This window comes from Taurulus bubalis (genome assembly GCF_910589615.1).
Source record: "Taurulus bubalis genome assembly, chromosome: 17".
Lineage (NCBI taxonomy): Eukaryota > Metazoa > Chordata > Actinopteri > Perciformes > Cottidae > Taurulus > Taurulus bubalis.
The window spans coordinates 7,722,814-7,745,035 of NC_136605.1; the positions used below are offsets into that span (position 1 = coordinate 7,722,814).

General features: G+C 46.2%; 1 protein-coding gene across 1 annotated transcript; it reads left to right on the forward strand.

The window, feature by feature from the left end:
- Positions 1 to 2,871: 2,871 nt before the first annotated feature.
- Positions 2,872 to 16,221, forward strand: fscn1a (fascin actin-bundling protein 1a). Its single transcript, XM_079232529.1, has 5 exons — positions 2,872 to 3,772; positions 12,310 to 12,466; positions 13,643 to 13,764; positions 14,846 to 15,013; positions 15,397 to 16,221. Exons 1-5 carry the CDS (start codon positions 2,932 to 2,934, stop codon positions 15,603 to 15,605), a joined length of 1,497 nt encoding a protein of 498 aa, XP_079088655.1. The 5' UTR covers positions 2,872 to 2,931; the 3' UTR covers positions 15,606 to 16,221.
- The last annotated feature ends 6,001 nt before the right edge of the window (positions 16,222 to 22,222 follow it).

Genomic DNA, 22,222 nt, shown 5'->3' on the forward strand with positions numbered 1-22,222 from the left:
GAATGAGGAGTTATGCAGCACACACACACACACACACACACACACACACACACTCACACACACACACACACACACACACACGCACACTAATGCAGTGCTATCTCTTTGGTGGTTGTGTGCTTGTGTGAATAGTTTCCATCACTTTTGACAGTTCATCTATGATGCCCCGCCCATAAAAACAGTCGTATTGACGCTCAGCTGCTCAGCTGTGTGTTCAGTTCCTGCACAGACAAAAGTTCAGTACTAAACTGAGAGCACCAGCTGCTCGCGACACATACCACTGACCTGGAGGCCGTCAGAATGATGGCTGGACGTCGGGCCGTGTGAACAGTTGACTGAGATGAAACAGATAAAGATTATTAGGAGATCAATTGTACTTTACACTAATTTCAGCCATAACATTGGAGGCTTAAGAAAATACACAGTCAAGCATACAGCATCCACACATTGGGGGTTTCCACATGAAGACATCAGCTTCTCTTCCTGTTCGAAAAAACCTTCAACAGTCTCACAGATCAAACACCTGTTAGTGTAGGGATACTGAGATATATCCCAAAATGGATGTGACCAAGTAGGAATCTCCCCTTCATTGTGATGAGGATTTGGATAATGAGGCTGGCATTTCCTGACCGGCAAATAGATTCAGAGTGGAGCATCTGTGAGTGTTGACTGTCTGCCAATCCCAAAACAAACCGGACTGCATTATTTTCTGGGAATCCTCTCATTCTGCACTGCGGTTTGGCACAGGACGGCAAGAGGAGTTTGCACTTTGCAGAGAAAGCTTGATGATGCTGCTGCAATGGACACCGTCAGTCAATAAAGAACGAGTTGACTCCTCCATTTTAGGAACATGCAGTCGCTCTGCAGAGGCCTGATCACTGCACACTTCTCACAATGAAAATACATGAATATTCTAAACATGAATGTATTTCCAGTAGTTTCTGGTTATTCTTTATTCATGCCAAGCTTCTTGTTCAGTATCGACTGTAGTTGAATGTTTTATTTTGTAGTATTTATGTTTTAAATGGAGATGAAATGCACAGCATTGCACATGTTTAGATCCACGATATCTTTGAGATTTTATGCTTTGGATGAAGCAGAGTTGTCATATTTCTGACGGGCCCTGAAGGCAGCGTTACATCAGCTCTGCCAACTGTGCCAAAAAAACATCTGCTTCTTAAATTTCAGTAAACAAAATCAAGGACACAAAGGCTGTTTGTGTGGACTGAACAGACGCTTTGAAGAAAAAGATCCTCAAGTCAGGAGAGAGAAGCACTGAGCAGGAATTTGTTTCTTAGACGACAAAGACCCGAGGCCTAATGTTGTCGTTCCACACGCAGACCTCTGGATACTCCTTTCAGAAATCTGTTTTGCCACTGGGCTTTGAGAAATAAATGTTGTGCAACAGGAACAAGCGAAAATGTATGAGAACAAGTCTGGTGATTTTATTACTGTGTGATTCTGGAGCTGAAATTACATTGAAATGAGATTTGTTTGAAGATGTTCTGTCTGCAGATTGGATTAACCCGGACTGCAGGAGAGAAAGAGACATTACTGTTGACTCGATTACATTTCAGGGTCAGATTACTGTCCGTGTGCAAACCCACCTGCATGCAGGGAGGCGAATGAGACACGCTGAAGCATTTTAATGCTTCAATTTATGGATATTGGGCATTTGTGTGAAGAAGACATTTATTTGCTTCTGCTTCATTTTCCTGTTAATCTTGACTGTCCAGATAGAGCAGAGAAGCAATACTACGGGTTGTTAGTGAGAAAACTGCTCAGGTCAAACCCGCCAAATAATAATGAAGTGGTGCTGAGTGATCCAATCCAAGGTCAAAGGTCAGGCTCAAGGGCATCTACTGAACTTGAGGCCTGTGGCCTTTAACTCGTCCACCAACATGTGCAGCTCTGATCCCAGCTCTGCTAAGACTTGCTCTGCATAACTGATGTGTGTGTGTGTTTTTTATAGAGGAGGCGGAGGACTCAACCACTAATCTCACTCTCACCGCTCACTTTGCCTACAGACACACAGCGGAGCGGCGTCCATGTCGGATGGATGTAGCAACACTCGTGTCATTTCACTGGGGGAGAGAAGTGAGGTATGAACTATACTTCTTCTTCGGTCGCCTTGTGTGTGTGTGTGTGTGTGTGTGTGTGTTTTGATTAAAACAGACCCAGTGGGCAGCTGCTGCTGATATGATGACCCTCCCCACGCCTCATAAAGTGCACGCTCATGCAAATGCACAGAGAAGATGCCAGTTTGATCTGTTTGGCCTCTTTGTTTATGGAGCCGGGCCTTTCCTGCCCTCTGATGTGCTGCTGCAGCCATGAATAGTGAATAGAGCTTTGTGCGCGAGGACGTCCTCATGATTCAAATGCTGAGTCCATCTGATCAGTGTGTCCAAGGGAGAGAGAGACATGGTGATATGATGTGAAACAGAGCTCCTGTATGTGAATGGTTGTAAAGGGGTATCATTACTTTCCCCCCTGAGTTTAGAGTTTATTTATTGTTTATTTTGCATCTCTGCATTAATACGACCCTTAAGAAACACAGACTAACGAGGAGCGTTGTGACGGAGAAGCTCAGTAGAAAAGAGACTCAGCATCAGCAGAGGAAAAGAGGAATAAAGTTCAGCTCCCAGATTTCTGTCCATCTGAGGGGGCGTGGCCATCCGCGCAACGTCACTGATGGTTATATACGCTGCAGCTGTGGAAGCGGGCTCGCGCTGCTGAGACAGGCAGAGCACTGAGGACCGGTGGCGCGCGCTCATAAACTCCCCTCTCAGCCACACACTCCCCAAACAAAGAGAAGCACGCGAGGCAGCGCAGCATCCCACCCTTTCAGCCGCGAGCTCACTAGCAGAACCCCCCCCTCCCCAGTCCCTCTCATACAGAACCGGTCCTTGGCTCGAGAGCACAGAACCGACCATGACGACTAACGGCGCCACTAACGGAACCAGCGACATGCTGCAGATCCAGTTCGGTCTGATCAACTGCGGGAACAAATACCTAACGGCGGAGACCTTCGGCTTCAAAATCAACGCCTGCGCCTCGTCCATGAAGAAGAAGCAGATCTGGACCCTGGAGCAGAGCGGCGACGACTCCAGCGGCAACGTGTTCCACCTCAAGTCCCATCTGGGCCGCTACATCGCCGCCGACAAGGACGGCAACGTGACCGGCGACAGCGAGACCCCGGGCCCGGAGTGCCGGTTCGTCATCACCGCGCACGATGACGGCCGCTGGTCCCTGCAGTCCGAGCCACACGGCCGCTACCTGGGCGGCACCGAGGACCGGATCATCTGCTTCGCCCAGACCGCCTCGGTGGCGGAGAAATGGAGCGTGCACATCGCCATGCACCCGCAGGTGAACATCTTCAGCATGACGCGCAAGCGGTACGCGCACCTGAGCGGCAAGGTGGACGAGATCGCCATCGACCGGGACGTGCCGTGGGGGGTGGACTCCATGATCACGCTGGTGTTCCGCGAGCAGCGCTACCACCTGCAGACCTCCGACAACCGCTTCCTGCGCAACGACGGCGCGCTGGCCGCCGCCGCGGACAAGAGCACGGGCTACACGCTGGAGTTCCGCTCCGGAAAGGTGGCGTTCAGGGACTGCGACGGCAAGTACCTGGCGCCCTCCGGGCCCTCCGGCACCATGAAGTCCGGCAAGAGCGCCCGCGTGGGCAAGGACGAGCTGTTCGTGCTGGAGCAGAGCCACCCGCAGGTCGTGCTCACCGCGGCCAACGAGAGGAACGTCTCCACCCGGCAAGGTGTGTGTAGTGTGTGTGTGGGGGGGAGGGTATTGTGTGTGTGTGTGTGTGTGTGTGTGTGTGCGCGCGCACGCGCGCTGTAGGCCCAGTGGTCCTACGGGTGACCCCCACTCTTGTGATAGTGTGTTGGTATCTCATCTTCTGGCTGAGGAATGGTTAAAGTGATGGAATGTCAGACTGCTCACTCACTCACTCACACACACAGGCACACACCCTAAAGGGTAGGTTATGGGCATGTCCATGACCTACATATTCACACACACAACCCAGGCCTGTGACTGTATTTACACATGCTCAACAATGGCTTGTTTGACCAGAGGCCACGTCCCAATACGTACCAGCACATCCTTTAAAAAGCCTGAGGCCTTGTCATGCATTGAAGTGCATCCCCACACTGATTTAAACACAACTGAACATGGGAGCCGATTCGAGGTTGCAGTGAATTTGACAGACAACCGACATGAAACGAGCGACGACAAAGAAGTGCATGAACACACACACACACACACACACTCTGCATCATGCGCTTCTGTGCCAGCATTCAAATGTAAAACAGCCTTAAACTGGCACGAAGCACTACAGCTTCAGAGGAGAGGAAAGATGCACATTTAATGGAAAAGAAAAAAAAACGGTAAAATTATTTAATCCAGATGTTTTATAAGAATAGATACTTGGCTGCTTTTAAAAGAGTATTTTTGAAGTGCGGCTTCAATTGCCCAGGTGAGCACAAGTATCCTTGAGCAAGGCATCAGCACTCTCACTCTATTTTAAAATGCAAAGCCTTAGTCATCCCCAAATAAGTTGCAAGCAGAACGTCGATAACCACTTTTGGGCACCTGGCCCTGATGGCATGGCAACGCCGAGTATATCTGCAGCTGAACACATTCATGGTTCCTCATGTAGTTCAGATATTCACTCGTCAATGTAGGTTTTCTTCCTTTTTTCCACATTAGATGAGTGTGTGGTTGTCAGCTGTAAAAGAGCGGGCAGAGATGCAGCTTGTCCCTCCTCCTTTCTTCCTTCCTTCTTCTTCTTCCCTCCTCACTTTTTCCAGCTCCTCCTCGTCATCACCTCCTTTCACCTTAGCTGACTTGGCCTCCCTTCTTTAAAACATTTTTATTTTTTTAACATCTCTTTTGTCATTTCCTCAGTCCCATCCTCCCTTAATGTCTCCTCCCTTGCCCCCTCCCCCGCTCCTCCAGCCTTCAGGCCTGGCTGCTGCTGCTGCTGAGGTCATTACCACTGGCATCCCTTATGTTGAAGATTACAAACATTAATCAGAAGCCCTTAAATGTAAGGTTGGAGTGAGGGAGCGTATCATGCTCTTAAAAACCTCTGAGTCAGCACAGCTTTGACTGTCTGCTGTCATGAATGACGGGGATACCCGACACTGATGCTTTGTAAATCTATGTTTAGTGTCTTGTCTGAGAATACAGCACGGTTTAGAGGTTTTTGCCTCCTCTCCTCAAAAAGTATGAATCGTTGATCGTTTGTTAATGTTCTCCTGGTGGTTCTGCCTCCCAGCTTTGTTTACTTGTTGAAGGGGCTTTTACCCACATGTCTCCATCAGCTGTTCCTCCTTATTCCCTAAACGTGGGCTCAGGCACAAAATGGAGGCCGGTTTTGGAAGCTGGAGGCTGAATAACGAGGCTCACGCCATGGAAACATTACAAATGATGGCGACTTAAAAATTCCAACCGGATCTGTTGGAATTATATGATGAGCATGAATTGCGCTTTAATAATGCCCCCGTGACAAATTAGATTGCTGCCTGTGAGACATTTTGCCAAATCGGATTATGACCCGAGTGCCACAGCAACATCCTGCTCACGCAAGTGAGTAATACGAGCAATGTGTTGCACGCAACACATCGGGGCTGCAATGTTTTTTTTTGATCAGTCGATTAATACTTTTGTCAACTTATTGTCTGAAAATAGTGAAAAATGAGCATCACAATCTGACATTTAAAGATATTTGGTTGACTTCTCACATAAGACTAATGCAATAAGCATAACATCTCATTTCAGAAGCTGAAACTAACCAATTGTTTGCATTTTCTTCAAGAAAATTAAATAAAATAATAAATGATTCCATAATTACATATTTTCATGATTGGTTTTGTCGTTCCAGCTCTAAAAACATTTCTCCATAGTGGAACTCGTGGTCCAAAACTTCCCAGGGTACTTTTTGATTAGGACTTTCTTGCGAATGTCAGTGTTTCCGTTAGTCGACTCCCTGACTCACTTTACCTTCAAGGAAATTACCCCAAAGAGTTTGGGGGGATATGTTGACTTGACATATCAGAACTGGTATAAGAAAATGTTGTCTGGTGCTCCCTGCAGCTCAAATCTGTCCAAAAGGAGCAGGTGGTCTGAATCCGGTCTGAACCTCCAACCCTCCAACAACTGGATCATTGGGATGTGGATTAAACGTTGAGCGGAATTAAACTGGATGCAGATGTGTTTGTTTTTTTAAAACCGACAGCTGCTCATAGCTTTTCTCTGCAGCCACTATTTTCCTGGCAGACCTCAGTCAGGATGGCAACTGGCTGGCTTTTCATTAGCGACCGCAGGCTTTTGACGTGAGAGCTCAAGTGGGCCGGTCCTAAAGCTGCCGATTTGAATTATATTTGGAGGTTTGCGCCTCTCTGATTGCTCGTGGTGTTGGTGCTCATTTACTTAACCGCCTCTGCAGTCCCACACCTCAGCAGTGAGCTAGTGAATAAATTAGGGTCAATAAAAAATGCAATCCACACGGGAATGATTGCCAAACTACCAAAATAAAAACCCATTTTGTCCAAAAATGGTAGAATTTTCCTTAAGTAGCTCTAATTGACAATATTAACATACCTCATTTAACAACCTCAGTTTGGAGTCCAGCGGACCTAATTATTATGTGGAAAAATGTGTGTTTTATTTCCTTGTTTTACCAACTGTCATCATTGCTTCTCTACTTTCTGACTCACTAATGACTGGAAAGAAGGTTTTAATTAGCCGACATGTTCACATTACTTCACATGTGGGTGACGCTATAAATCAGGATTATTTAAAAAAAATTCCAACAAAGACCATTTAACTGGTTTGTGTTGATTGAATCATGCCATCTTATCATGTAGGGAACCGGCAGAAATAAGTATGATTTTCAGTCTGCCAAATATTAGATTACACATTAAAGCTGGCTCCTGCCGTCCCATTAATCTGACGGTGCTGTTGCTGGTTTCCTGACCGTAACATCCGCTCTCCTCATCCCTGGAACACGGACGGTCACCAACTTCCTGAGAGACTCGTGTAACGACCCTCACGTGGCCCAAGACACAATTATCAGGCAGTTAACCGGGACCCCGACGGCCTTTTTAAGTGGCCTGGTCTGCCTCTAAAGTGAGTGAAGACCGAGCGCTGGTTTGTCATCTAAATGGATGAGAGGCCACTGGTGAGACCACGGAGTGGTCCTCTCTGGCTGCAGAGGAGCAAGGGGGACATGGAGATGCACATCCTGTGGTGATGGAAACACTAGGTGCTCTGTGTGAAATATATATATACTTTTATATTAGTTGTATTGGCTATATCTATATTACATTAGTCACTTGCATGTCTGAGAGTCGATGGTGGCAAATTCTGTTTTTGTTTTCACTCTTGCGGTGAAAAGTTCTACGAACCCGTCAACATCACAAACAAATGTGCAAATTGATTCAACTGGGAAACAACCAGATGAACGTGTGGACGGAAAACTAAATGGGATTTTGTGAAGTCTTGGAAAGTGACGTCTCTTTGAGCTAGACGGAAAATGAAACTGCTAAGAGCGCTCCACGTACATGGAATGCATACATGCCACATATTCATTATTGAGCTGATGTATATCTGGATAGTTTCTCGATCACTCAAAGTGTGTGTGTGTGTGTGTGGGGAAAGCAGGACACCTGACTCCATGTTGCGTCTGGCCATGATTCAGCCCTGACACCCTTTCTGTATCCTTCACCCTCCTGGCAGGAAATGACTCACAACTCCGACCTTGGCTGGTGTGTGTTGATCCCTGCAGGGTTAGACAGTGGGTGACGCTTTGCTCCATCAACAGCACACACAATCAATCCATGCGTCCTTGGTGATGTTGCCTGTCTGCAACAGAGTGTGTAGGCTGAAGCTTTAATGTGTTTATAGGCCCTTGGTGTGTGTGTGTGTGTGTGTGTGTGTGAGAGAGCTGCCTCATGTCGACAGCAGCTCACCAGGGAGCCTCTCCTCCCTGATGCCGTCTACTTTATTATAGGTTAGACTTCAGCTGGTCTTCAGTGTGTCATCCGGCTCTGGGTGTGTCTCCTCTAACTCGCAGTCCAACTGTTTGTTGTTTTGTTGCTACACACTGAACACAGAATGAGGTTGAAGTCAATTTACCAAAAGATTTGGGTCATCCTCGGGCACAATACTGTATCTCACATGTCTGACCCCGTTTTGTCTTTTTTGCATTTGTTAGAGGAAGTGGGAGTAGTGTGTGTGTTCAGTTTGACCATACTGTATAGCAGCGGTGTTACAGTTTGTGTGTGTGTGTGTGTGTGTGTGTTGCCGAGATATGTCCATGTTGATCACTTTGAGAAGCTCACAGGGTCAATGGAGGTAGAGGGTCACTTACAGACTCAGCATCCCTCTTCAGAAAGCCATATCAAAAGAAGTGACTGCACATCCAGAACACACACACACACACACACACACACACACACACACACACACACACACACACACACACACACACACACACACACACACACACGAAACAACCCCTCTATCTTTCTGTCCACCACATTATTCAGCCTGATGGCGGCAGGCACAGATTGTTGGCCTCGGTTACTGTGAGCTCGTACCGGAGGCCTGCTGTGAACGCACACGATTGTATCAAGTGCAGTTGTGTGTGTGTGTGTGTGTTTCCTATTGTTCAGCAGGCCTGACTGAGGAGGAGACCAGCTTGGGCACAAACGGGGAGACATATCAGCCTTTGTTCTGATCCAAACACACACGTATAGAGTAGAGCCAACACACACACACACACACACACACACACACACACACACACACACACACACAGAGGCAGGCAGCCTCGGCCTCTCTCTGGGTCACGGCTGATGCTCTAAAGGCCTCAGGAGTGTTTTGTCTCTGTCAGTCTTGTATTTTCATGTTGTGTGTACCCACCAGTGTTTTTCTTTCCTTGAGATGACTCGGGACCATTTTCTGTGTGTGTGACCCTAAACCTTTGACTGTAGTGAAAAGAGACGAGTGCTTCCTCCTATCAACAGACAGACTAGTCAAATATCATCCTTATTTCTTCTAAACATTCCAGCTTGTAAATTGCGTTGACAAGTCGGGTAAAAGCCTCTTTGACAGCACTGAAAAGACTCGCCCATATACATTCAAATTCAAGGATTTTTGGGGAATAATTTATTCAAAGCAGCTCGGTGGAGGAATCGGAGATAATCGGTCTACAGTGCAGCATGTAAAGTGCGTCTTTTGTTAGTTTCCTGGTTTATCTTCATATCGTGAAATGTTTTTCCTCTTCGTTTCTTGTCTGAGAAACTGTGAGGATGATGACTGACTTCATACTGTATATGTGTGTGTGTGTATTTTTTTTTGGGGGGTGAGGTAGTATCTGTCCAAAAGGATAAAAACAGATTGATTCCACTCTAATGTCCGTATGATAAATATTAGGCTTCAACCAGCGGCCGGTTAGCTTAACATAAAAAGTATATAAGATGACAATCACCTGGAATTCTTTTATTACATAAATAATAATAATTATTACATCAAATTTAGTTTTTTTAATAGAGATTCTAATCATACTATACGTTTTTCTTCAAAGTGAGCAAATCACTTTTTGAAAACTAAATTAATTCTAACTTTGTGCTGTTTATCTTTAATTTCGGAGTCAAACACCTTAATGTAATCGGCTGCTAGCATCTAGTGAATGGATCCTTTAACATATTACAGCTTTTAAATATGAATAGAACATCGGAGCTTATTTTCCCTCAGGCCTCTGGTGGCACTAAGTAATAAACTGGTTCACGTGGTGGTGGTCGAGGCTCGCGCCTCCCCAGTAGTGAGTGATCGCGCTCTCTGGTGCTACTGTGCCGAGAGCATGTGTTGGCCGAGCCGGAAGCAGCGAGGATTAGAGGAGAGTTCAGCGATGTGACTGATGACTCGCTCTTCTCCTCATTTGTCCTCCTCTACTCCTCCTCTAATGTGTTCCTAAACCCTCCTCGTCTGTTGCAGCTGAACTTACATTTCATCTTGTTTGAGCCCCCTTCACACCATGTGGTTCTCATTATGGTCACTTCTATTTTCCTTCTCGTGTGTGTGTGTGTGTGTGTGTGTGTGTGTGTCCACAGAGACCAGAGTGAGTTGACTTTAGCGAACGCTGGACAGGAGAGGAGTGATATGTTATTTTTTTCAGACATAAAGTGTGAGCAGTAATTCTTTCGTGACGAACGCATTACGCAACGCTTTTTGTGTGACTAGGATCTTGGTTACTTTTAATATGAAGCACGTCGCTGCGCTTCATTTGGAGACGAGCGGCGTGCAGCTTGTACTGCCTGTGTTCTGGAGGATGTTGTAAAACTGGTTGTGACTCTGAAGAGCATCGGACTGGGGAGCCGGGCTGAACACTCCCCAGAGTCATTCATGTTTTCTTTGGACCCGCTACTTGATTTTGAAAAATACTGTAACTTACATTCATAAACATGTTTTGTTTTTTTTCACTGACAAATGAGCAACCATTTCACAATGACACCTGAAAAAATGAAATCTGCGAAAAAAAACTTGATATCCTCCCAAAATGAGGCAACACTGTAACGCAAACCAGTCCCATCAGCTGAAAGATCTCATAACCAGAGAAGCTGCTTCCAATTGACACACATGATGACATTGTTTATCCTCACGGGCCTTTCTGAGGGAAGATTCTTCATTTTAATGTATTCAACATTTCAGCCGGTTGTGCGGCTGCAGGAGAACAAGGGAGAAGGTTGGGGGAGGGCAGCGCTCATGAAAAAGGAGACGGCTGGGGAACACATGAGCGCTGGTTTGTTTTCTCAAACACATCTTTCTTTCTTTCTCCCTCCCGTCTCGCTCTGCACACATTTACACAGCAGTCCACCAGACAGTCCATCTCTCTCTCTCTCTTCAGCCTGGAGCCATAGGTCCATCCACGCCATGACCTCATCATATACAATAGAACACTTTGTGCTGCATGAACTGTGTGTGTTATGGGAGTGGTACATTGGAGAGTTGTGTATGTCTGTATCTTAAAGTTGACTCGTGTTTGTTTACCTCTTTGTTGCTCTTAAGTGCTTTAGTGGGGTTGATGTGATTTTAATGAGGTCTGGTGTTCTGTAGACGTACAGTCGGGTGCACACACACACACACGTGCCTTTTTGACTACAGATTTAGCATCTGTAGCTCAGGCCGCAGGTCACATTTGTAGCGCTTTAGCTTCAGTATGGATTTATCCGTTTGGTTATCAACTGTCTTTTAATGGTTAAAAATGCCCGCTCTAGCTCTAGCTGCGTCATCGATGGCCGAAACCCCAAAATATTCAAGTTGTGGTGATTTTGAAAGACAGAAACTTGGTTGGCCAGTCTGAATTAGACCAGATTGAAATATTTCAACCAATATTGGATGGATTGCCATGTCGTTTTGTCAGGATATTCCTGGTGCCAACTGGATGCATCCTAATAACATAATTCAGGGCATGTTGGTGTTAGCGTTTAGCTCAAAGCTTTGCTAATGCCTCATTACAGCCGGAGACTGAGTACCCGATGGAGGCAGCTTCCACTGCTCCGCTCCTTTTTAGGAGACAAGCGGCAGGGCCTGAGTCTATTAACTCCAATGAGAGAAGTGAATGTGAACGCAGATTATGACCAAAGTACAAATTAGACTCATTTTTCACAAGGCGCATATCTTCTGAACATTCTCACAGACAAATCGAGAGAAAATAAATTACGTTAGCAAAAGAATATATAAATATATAAATAGATGATCTGCTTTCATCCATCGCACGACATTCGCAACATTTCCAAATCAGGTGGATCCTTAAAATGTTCCTTAATAAATAATGAGCAGTTAATTGACTATCGAAATAGTTTGGGATTCATTCTGTTGATGGATTAACTGCTCCAGCTGACGTCGTCTACATTCATTGTAGATGCCAGTGAAGTGAAGATTATTGTGGGCTTTTTTTTTTCCTGCATTTAGTCACCGTCCACCATGACGTGTAATACTTTGAACTGTAGTTGTGTGTGTGTGTGCGTGCGTGCGTGTGTGCGCAGCTGTGTGAAATCCTTCACTAATCCGAGCCCGTCTGATGTTGCTCATTTAGTGCGTCTGATTCCGATCATAGGATGTGTGTTTGAAGTCGTGTGTGTGTGTGTGTGTGCCTGCATCTGGACTGTTATTGGTCATCCTCTGTTCTATTTGCAGCCCTCACATGTGCGTTGAGCTGATGTCTGACCCACTAGCCTGTATTTTAGCTAAACCCCTCCTTCCATTCTGTCTGACCCCACTCAGGTATGGACCTGTCGGCCAATCAGGACGAGGAGGGCGACCAGGAAGTGTTCCAGGTGGAGATCTGTCGCGAAAACCGCAAGTGTGCATTCCGGACCGCCGCTGGGAAATACTGGACCCTGACTGCTAACGGCGGCCTGCAGTGCACCGCCTCCACCAAGTACGCACCGCACACACATCTCCATCACCGGCTCTTCTCGTCCACTCGGACGCACGTCTGAAACTTTGCAGCTCGTCACAGCTGCTCCAATCTGTCCGGCACTAACCTCTCAGCGTGTGTGCGTGTGCGTGTGCGTGTGTGTGTGTGTGTGTGTGAGAACCTGAAACTAGTCCGTCACAGCTCTTAGTCTGCAGTCCCCTCCCCAGTAATGTGATCTATGACATGGGAGTGTTGTGTGTGTATGTGTGTATGTGTGTGTGTGTGTGTGTGTGTGTGTGTGTGTGTGGGAGGTGAAGAGTGAGTGAACGCGTCTCATGGCTGTGGCATGTTGTGGGAGATTAAGTGCATTTGTGTGCAACGTCAACCTGTAGAGGGAGATTTTTCTTTCATGTGCAGTGGTTCAGCCAGTGCTGACCTTTGACCCCTCACCCTGAGGCCCCAGACACATTCAGAAGTAGAAGCTTAGTGCTTAAGGATGTCAAGAAAAAGTCTAAGTGGAGCACTTGGTTCCTTTTTGTTGTGCGTTTTTTTTGGATAATCAGAGTGTTTTTATACATTTACCTCATATACAGTCCTGTATATGAGGTACATATACGATATGTATATGAGGTACCATATACACGGCAAATACAGAGCACAACAAATATCTGATCCACATATTAGTCTGAGAGCCATGTGTCCCGAGATAACCCTCCATTTAAGATAAAACTGGGCGAGCGCTCTGCAGGAAGTCCACCGAATTCCTCCATCACATTCTTGACATTTGACTCTCTTCACAGATTAGACCACACAGATCTTCTCTTTCTCCATGTTCTCTTTCAGTGGCTGTAGGAAACACTTTTTGAGAGTTTTTAAGACTTCTCTAATAAACCAACGTGGCAGCGACATGAGAAAATAAAACCTGACTCTGTGCCAAGTGAACGGATTAACAAGATACTCGATTCAACTTAACGAACTACAACAAGAGCTTATCCCTCTACCTTGAGCCGACCTATCCAATTACCCAGCAGTTACTTGGGTTCTGGATTAAACAGCTGGGTGTAGTTTTCTCAGCAACAGGAGAGTGAAATGTGACTGTTTACACCTGACACTCACGCAAGTGTGCTACTGGATCTCTCACGACATCTAAATTTAATTATCCTCCTTATCTCCCCTGCCTGTACTTTCTCTCTGCAGGTCGGCTAATTGCTACTTTGACATCGAGTGGCGTGGGAAGAGGCTGACTCTTCGGGCCGCCAACGGGAAATACGTCGCCGCCAAGAAAAACGGCCAGCTAGCAGCCACCATCGACTCTGCCGGTCGGTGAGATTTGTTGATTCAGCCGTTCAGACTCACTAACTGATTTATTTTTCAGCACTGAATTTGGGGAGGGATCTAAGTAAAGTGCAGGAACTAAATCATGGCTGTATGTTCCCGTTGCTTCTGGGCCTCGACGGCTTCAGCGCTGATTCAGCAGAATGTAACCGTTCACTCTTTGGGGATTTATGTGTGTTGCTCTTTTGCCATGTTGACTCAGTTTCTTTTTTTAAGTGAATCATTTGATTGGAAACCTCATGGGTAAACTGTGCAGAAAGTAGATTTTAATTGGTCCTACTTAATACTTCACTGCATTTCAGAGGCAGATGATGTCCTCGTTACTGCATTATTGCGACCGCTATTGTTACGAGTTGGCTTTCAAATCAAGAATTTACAAAGCCGGAGAGTCGGAAAGATGAATACAGATTTGTAGTTTTCTCTTTCTTCAGATTTCTCTTTTTGATTGTGTTGACTGGTAGTTTAAAAACTAGCACTCAACCAGTTCAATAAAGGGATCTGAGACTTGCATTTGACAGACAGATATGAGCGTGGTTTTCATCGCCTCATCAAACTCTCAGCTAGAAAGCAAATATACAAACTACTCAAAATCACTCAAACTATTCCTTTAACAACACCAGCTGGTACAGATGTTGCAGCTAACGTGAAGACGTTTTCACCACGACGGCAATTGCTTTCATTGCTGCGAGACACGGGCATCCTGTCGGAGCGCAGCAGAAGACACTCCGATCACGAGGCGCTTGCTGGCGGATGAAAGCTGAAGCTTTCGCTCTGTGCCGCAGTTTCTGCCGAGGGAGCGGTCCGCTGCCACAGTGCTCCTTTTAGGGCACATTTGAAGCCAAGTTGCTTTGCATAAATATTTTATGAGCTGTATGAAAAGCCCTCAGCTCAAACATTGAGCTGCAATAAAATGCACACGTGTGGTATAGATTTAGTTTAATTATTGGGGCCAAAGGGATGTTTACTTTACTGTGTTTAAATCATTCAGCATAGAGCGATTTAAATAACGTTGTTGCGTCTTTCCAGTCTTTTTTACACACGTCGTGCCCTTTTTGTCGTCTCCAGGTGAGTCCGAGGAGTTCCTCATGAAGCTGATTAACCGCCCGATCATCGTGCTGCGCGGGGATCACGGCTTCATCGGCTGCAGGAAGGTGACGGGGACGCTGGACTCCAACCGCTCCACCTACGACTACTTCACCCTGGAGTTCAGAGACGGAGCTTACAGCCTGCAAGGTCCGTTTAGGCGCTTTAGCTGTCGCCGTCCTGCCGAAGGACATGCTGACTACTGCGGGGCGTAAACCTGCACACGTGCGCAGCCGGCAGAGGCAGCGCGTGTGGAGGGACCTCCTGCAGGCATACAAGGGATTACCTCACTTACTCTTTAAGGGATTCTCATTATGGATTTATGTTTGGGCCAAAAAGAGGGATTTGATTTGGATAATGTCCTCGCCTTCACATTACACGTATCAAACAAAGCCATTTTAAGCCGAATCTTTTGTTTGCGCCTCCATTTTTCTTTTTAACACCCTTCCCCCCACCTCTCGCCACATGATTGTCCCCCCCAAACATCTACACACTCATTTCCTGTCTGAAATCCATGTGCTCTCCTCCTGCAGACTCCACGGGTAAATACTGGATGGTGGGTAATGAGCAGGCGGTGGTGAGCAGCAGCGACGCGCCCGTCGACTTCCTGTTCGAGTTCTGCGACTACAACAAGCTGGCGATCCGCCACGCCGCCGACAGCAAGTACCTGCGCGGCGACCACGCCGGCGTGCTGAAGGCCAACGCCGACGACCTGGAGACCGCCACCCTCTGGGAGTACTGAGCGGAGGCGCTGACGAATAAAGTGTGGCAGCGCAGCACAACCCGTCCATGCGTCTACCTATTCACTCCCCTTCCCTCCCGCTCCTCATATTATATCCTGTACTTATGACTTTATATGTTGATGAACTGCACAGAGAGATCAGGAAGGATGGAAGAAGAAAGGAAGGAGACACTCCTTTCTCCCCTGCCTCCCTTTCCTTCCGTCTATCCCTCCATCTTTTTTTTCCTCCCAGCTCTGCTCTGCAGCGCCGACCTTTTATCTGTTGCCATAGTTACCGTGGGGCTGTGCACTTTTTCTGCTCCGATCTGGTTCGCTGCTCGACCTGTCACTCTTCTCCCTCCTCGCCTTAGGGTTGGGCCGTCCCTCTCCCAGAGCAGAGCAGAGCCACGTTTTAAGAGCCCCCTCCTCTCTGAGTCGTCTTTCTCCTCGTCTCCATCGTCAACATGTCGGCGTGTTTCTGCTATCCGACCTCTGACCCCGGTCTGCTGGATCTGCTTCTACCTGATCGAATCTCCCAAAACGGATCCACCCACCAGATGATAAAAAAAAAAAAAAAAAAAAAAAAAATCAGATGTTTCCTGTTGGCTAAACACACAAGATGGAGGCCGTGGGTCTGTTTCTGGGCGGTTGCGTAGAAACAGATCGTCTCTTCTGACCGGGTCAAGTGCGTTTGTGTTCATGAGCCCCATTCCCCCAGTGTGACGACTGTGATATAACTGGATCTGATGATGATATAACTGGATCTGATGATGATAAAGATATAGAAAATGATGTACCTTACAGGTTTAAACCCCGACCCCTATTCATCTCAACTGTAAAATACTCTAATGTAAACCTGTTTCCTGTGTTGTTCTCTAGCTGTGTTCTCATTGGACCAAACAGGATGTAGGAAGTCAAAACACGTAACCCCGCCCTCGCTAAAACTATTGTCCCGAGAAACGGCTAAAAGAAATTAAAAATAGAAATGGTGCCGTCACATACTGTGTGTTTACTGCACTCACTCGTCGTACTGGAAGAGAACCGACACGCGGTTGGATTTCTTTTTCTACGTCCAAGGCACAGACATTATCATGGATACAGCAGGTAGCCATAGCGACGGGAGTGGAATGATTTATAGACCCTTTTTTTGGAAAGCTGCTTTTTGAATCCTTAAACCAAACCTAAACCTCGGCCTTTATCTCGACCAAACCTTTGATACTGGATTAACAAACGGTCATATATCTCTCTCTCTCTCACACACACACACACACACACACACACACACACACACACACACACACACACACACACACACTCTGAGCAACTGGAAACTGGTGCTAAACTGTGCTAAACGCCTTGCCGTGTACCCGAAGGCGCTGAAAGAGCCCGTAGTCACGTAGTCGGCTGCTTCTTTACTTTTCATTTCTGTTTGAAAGTATCACGGCTTCACAATGAGATGTGACCAAATAGTTTTTGCTTTTGTTGGATTTAGTTTTTTTTGCGTTCCTGACTCGCCGGTGAAGGATAGGTTTAAAAAAAAAAAAAAGGCAAATTTGTCGTCTTATTGAAGTGGACGTCTGTTCTGCAGTCGTCGTGTAGCACAATGCACCGCGGGTCCGGCCTCTTTGGTTCCCTCCCCTGCAGCTTTCTCCAGGTCTCCGTCTACTTTCACAATGCAGCAAAGTGGCACTCTTTACCCTTCATCGTCGTCATCGTCGAGCGTTCCTCTGACGTGAGACCGAGTGTGCGCGTAGCCTCGTGGGATGATGCGTGATTGTAGCCAGCCCCTCAACAAGTCTGTCCAATTTCCTCTCTCTGAAGTTTCGAGCGTTTTTTTTGCGTGAAGGGTCGAGTCTCGAGCGAATAAAAGGAGCGGTTGTCCTCGGAGAGACCTGCGTCTCCAAGGGAACCGAGGCGGAGACAAACGGATGTGGTAAACGTGTGGTAATGACTGTGCCTTACTCTCCACTTTTTGGGCAGTAGGAAAATAAAAGATAAAAAGAATCCACATCTTTGCTTTGTATAACTGGAACTTCTTTTTGTATTATTATTTTGTATAATTCTTTTGATATTGTGGATTAACCTCTCTTGTGCCATTGGTTCACCTGAAATCCAACGACCAATAAAACTGGGATTTGGAACGCTACACGTCTTTTATCGTTTATTGTTCTTCCTGCTGGACGGTTTCCCTCGTTAAACTACCAATTACCGATTGTGTTGGCTTAATGAAAACTGTCACTAGCAGATATCATTAGCTGTAGCTAACAAGCTAATTAAGTCAACATTAGCTCCGTAAATTTGAAATTCAGATTTAAAAAAAAAAAGATTAACTCTTTTAAAGAGGTAATAAATATGTGCTTGATGGGTGCACATTATATCACACAAAGATTTATGCTAAAGCTACAACATGTTAGCATCCTCACTATAGTTGCTTATCTCTGCAGAAGATGTTTAATAAAGATGCAGCATTGATTTTGTATTGCAGGTTAGAGATTAATTCTAGTAATTACATTTAATTGTAAATGTTTTTTTTATCATACATTAGTTATTCCTTTCTAACATCCTGTTAAGTCACTTAGCTTAATGTTTCATATGTGGACAGAGGTCAGATTTAAGTAGTACATTTTAAGTTTAAATGTTACAAGAGAAGTAAATGCCGTATGAAATGCTCCTCGACCTTGGAGCTAACGCTGGGTTTCTACTGAAGGCAGTAAGCTAGTTAGTCAGACATGCTAATGTCTGACTAAGGTTAGAGCACACAGTTTTAACTTGTTCATCACACTTTTGCTATTGTATTTTTTGAGGAGAGGGTGAATGGACTTTCTAATCTTCCAACCACTCAAAGCCACATGTCATTCACCAACATTCATTCACTTATGGCATGAATAAGACACCGACATGGACGGAGGAGCCGGGGATCGAACCGCCCATCTATTAATTGCAAGAGGACTCTCTACACAGCCACAGCAGCCCAGGACTCCTGCATCCAAGCTCTTTATACATCGCTTCAACGAGGAGAAATTCAAAGCTTGACAAACCTGCCGTGCCTAATTATGGCTGCTAATCTTTGATAGCGCAATATTTTTTTGGGGAGGCGTTTAGCGAAGCGAAATACAAGATGACAAGGAGACCAAGTGTAATCTTGAATTAAACTCAAGCGTGGTTTGAGGGCCCTGCAAAGGGACTGCGAGGTGGACTTCTTGTTCTCGCCTGATGATTTACACACAACACAACGCGACAGTTCAACCTGCAAATCACAGCCTTTTCTTGCTCTGCACATTTCTCCTTTAATCCGAATGCTTCACACTTGGTGTCCTGCCAGTTTCTAACCACAGCGGCTCCATGCGCTGTCCCGCTTACACACACACACACACACACACACACACACACACACACACACATATATATATATATATATGGAAACACACACATTTTTCCTGTCTCTTGAATAGAGCCTTTGTGTTGAAACATTTATTCTATTGCAGAGACAGGGCAACCCCCCCAAATATTCCACAAGCACACGCACGGCAACACACACGCGCATGCACACGCACACAAACACACACCCACACACACACCATTCAGGGCGGTAATGTAATGATGGAGCCTCTAGAGCAGGTCTCTAATCCAACTCCCACCACCCGTCAGGCTGGCAGATCCCAGAGGAACACCCAACATGGCAAAACAAACACACCACCCCTCCACGCAATCTCCTCCCCTCTGCTGCCTCATGTCCTCCTCCCACATAATCTCTCTCTCTCTCTCTCCGCCTGCTTTAACCATCCTCCCATCAATCCCTCCATCCCTCATCCTCTCTCCCTCTCCCTCTGCGTTCTCCTCCCTAATTCCCCTCCCCCCTCTTCTAAATAACTTTTGCGAAAAAAAGATGAGTCACTCAAAATATGACCCAGATCCCAGAAATGGGTGCAGTGGTTTGTGGGTAAAGCGTCAGGCTGCAGGCAGAGCCAGCCGGTTGGCCCGCCCTCAGAACAAATGGACGAGGGACTGCTGGAGGGGGGGTTAAAGGAGGGAGGCTGTGTGCGAAATGGCCGCCGTCTCCTCTCCACCCATATCTGAATCCCCCCTGCACCTCAAACCGACCGCCTAGTTACCATGGAAACAGCAGCTGCTGGAAGCTGAGAGGTCTGAATCAAAGAGGCGTCGTCAGGGCCAGAAATGTCAAAAACATTCATTACATCCCAAATGTGGGCTGATGGAGGCCCAGTGAGGCTTGTGTGGTTTGAGTGGGTGGGGGTGCGCTGACCTCACGGGGGGTTTCGGATGAGGAGCCTCAGGGAGCAGCAGGAGGAGGAGGAAAATGAGGAGGAGGAGGAGGAGGAGGTCTGCCTTTGATCAGAAAAGACCTCATCATCGGGCAAGCGGCACGAGGCCAAACTGCTGAACTTGTTCCTCTTATATTCCTCCCATCTACTTGACTGTGTGTGTGTGTGGGTGTGTGTGTGCGTGTGTGTGTGTGCGTGTGTGCGTGTGTCGTCTTTCTACCGGCTCTCCTCGCTCTAATCAAATCTACGTCCACAAGCGCTTTCCTCCATCTCTCACGTGGCCGGGCAGCGGGTCACTGGGTCAGCCGGTAATCTCTTTATGGGATGTGCAGGATGAAAAGCCGGTTGACGTTTCCACACCTTGAATTAATAACAATGCATCCGCGCTGCCGGGCTGGATTTAGTTGACAGCTGGGATTTGAGCTAAATGTGTGAGCCATGTGCCAATGTGTGTGAGCAGGTTCAGGCAAGTGATTGGGATTTTGGTGGGGATCCAGATGTTGGATGTCCAGCCGCGAGATGTGCTGATTGCTTTTCAGCCAGACGAGTGAGGATATTGTGATGAAGACTTCATTTAAAACCTTAGTGAGGGTTTGCAGGGTCAGGACATCTGTTTAACTCAGAAAGTGATAGAAATGATGCCTTCAGGTGCAACAGCAAGTGTGAGAATTGTTCAGCATTGTTTTTTCTTTAATGCATCCAGGCACTTCCACTGTTGGATGAGTGTAGCATTCTACGAAACACACAAATTACAAACTAGGTTTATCATCAATGATCAATCACGTTGAGCAAATTGGAAAAAGGCCCAAAAATGTGTTACAAGATCGTAGTTGGCAAGCGTAAAACAGCCTAAAAAGACGATGTGAGCAGCTGTACTGAGCGGCACAGCTGCATTAAAAAATCATTAGAAAGGTACACACTCATTAAAGATACACACAAACAATAACAGACACAAACAGAGCCAGCGGAGGAGGCGGGGAATCGTCTGGGGAGCAAATGCTGCCAGACACCAGCGGTCCCTGTGGAGGAGGCAGCAGAGGGCTTTAATATGCACACACACACACACACACACACACACACACACACACACACACACACACACACACACACACACACACACACACACACACACACACACCTCGTAGGGTGTGAAGGTTGTCTCGGTCACCACAGATGATGCAAAAATATGTGTGTGTGTGTGTGTGTGTGTGTGTGTGTGTGTGTGTGTGGACATTGGTTACAGACACACTAGCGCCCACAGAGACAGGAAGCTGCAGCAGAGGTGTTTGTCCCTCTCAGGTTTCCCAGCAGACATGCATGCAGGTCATTTCTCGTTCATATTTTTTCAGTTCAAATCGGTCTAATAGAAATAAAAAACATTCTAGGCATCGGCTACACCCGCTATTCAGTGGCAGGGAAAAACTATTTTCAGTGGTTTCAATAGAGAACAGTGTTTATTTACAGACTGATTTACTCTATTCATATCTCGATAAGGCAGTTTAAGGTCAAGGCTTCACACACAATGACAGTTAAAGGTGCTTTACTTCATGCATGAAAGACATACAACTGAGTAACAGAGATAAAAAGAAAGACAACATAAATTAAGTGTGGGCGATACAGATAAAAAGTCATTTTAAAGTCTACTATAAATATATATTGTTGTAATATTTATATATATATATATAAAGGAATGTCAAGTTCTGAACCTGCAGGATTAACAGAGAAATCAATATACTTCACCACTTTGATTAAAAAATCATCTAGAAATAAAATGTGGTCAAAAAGCGGGCCTGCTTATGTGCAACATGGCGGACAATGTCTAATAAAAACACCAAGCTGCATATTCATTTTCACTTCAGTGAGTGTTTGAGCGACAGCAATGCATTGCCAGAAATCTCCTTCATTCAGCCTTATCCCGTCAGTTAAGCCCGTCCTTTGTTCTTTCAATTAAATGAATCATTAGCAGATAATACTCTATAATACTATCCGGCTGTAATCCATGACGCACACGCTCGTCTGGAGGGCCATGGGGGGGGTTCTTCTTCAAGGACTAGAGAAGAATAAAACAGTTATGGCTTATGGAGAAACGTTTTTGTGTTCAGGGGCCGAGGCTCATTACGGCGCGTTCTCCTCATGTCGCAGGAGAGCGGCACTGACAGTCGGGGCGAAGGGTCGCAGGTCGAGGTCAGTGCTATAGAGGTGATTATACACGCACGCACACACACACACACACACACACACACACACACTCTAATGTGAACCACAATAACTAATCCCCTCTTAGGAGTGCTACTCAGTCACAGTATTGGTTCAGAGTTTTTAGTGCTAAAACTGCATGGATGTGAAAAATGAAGA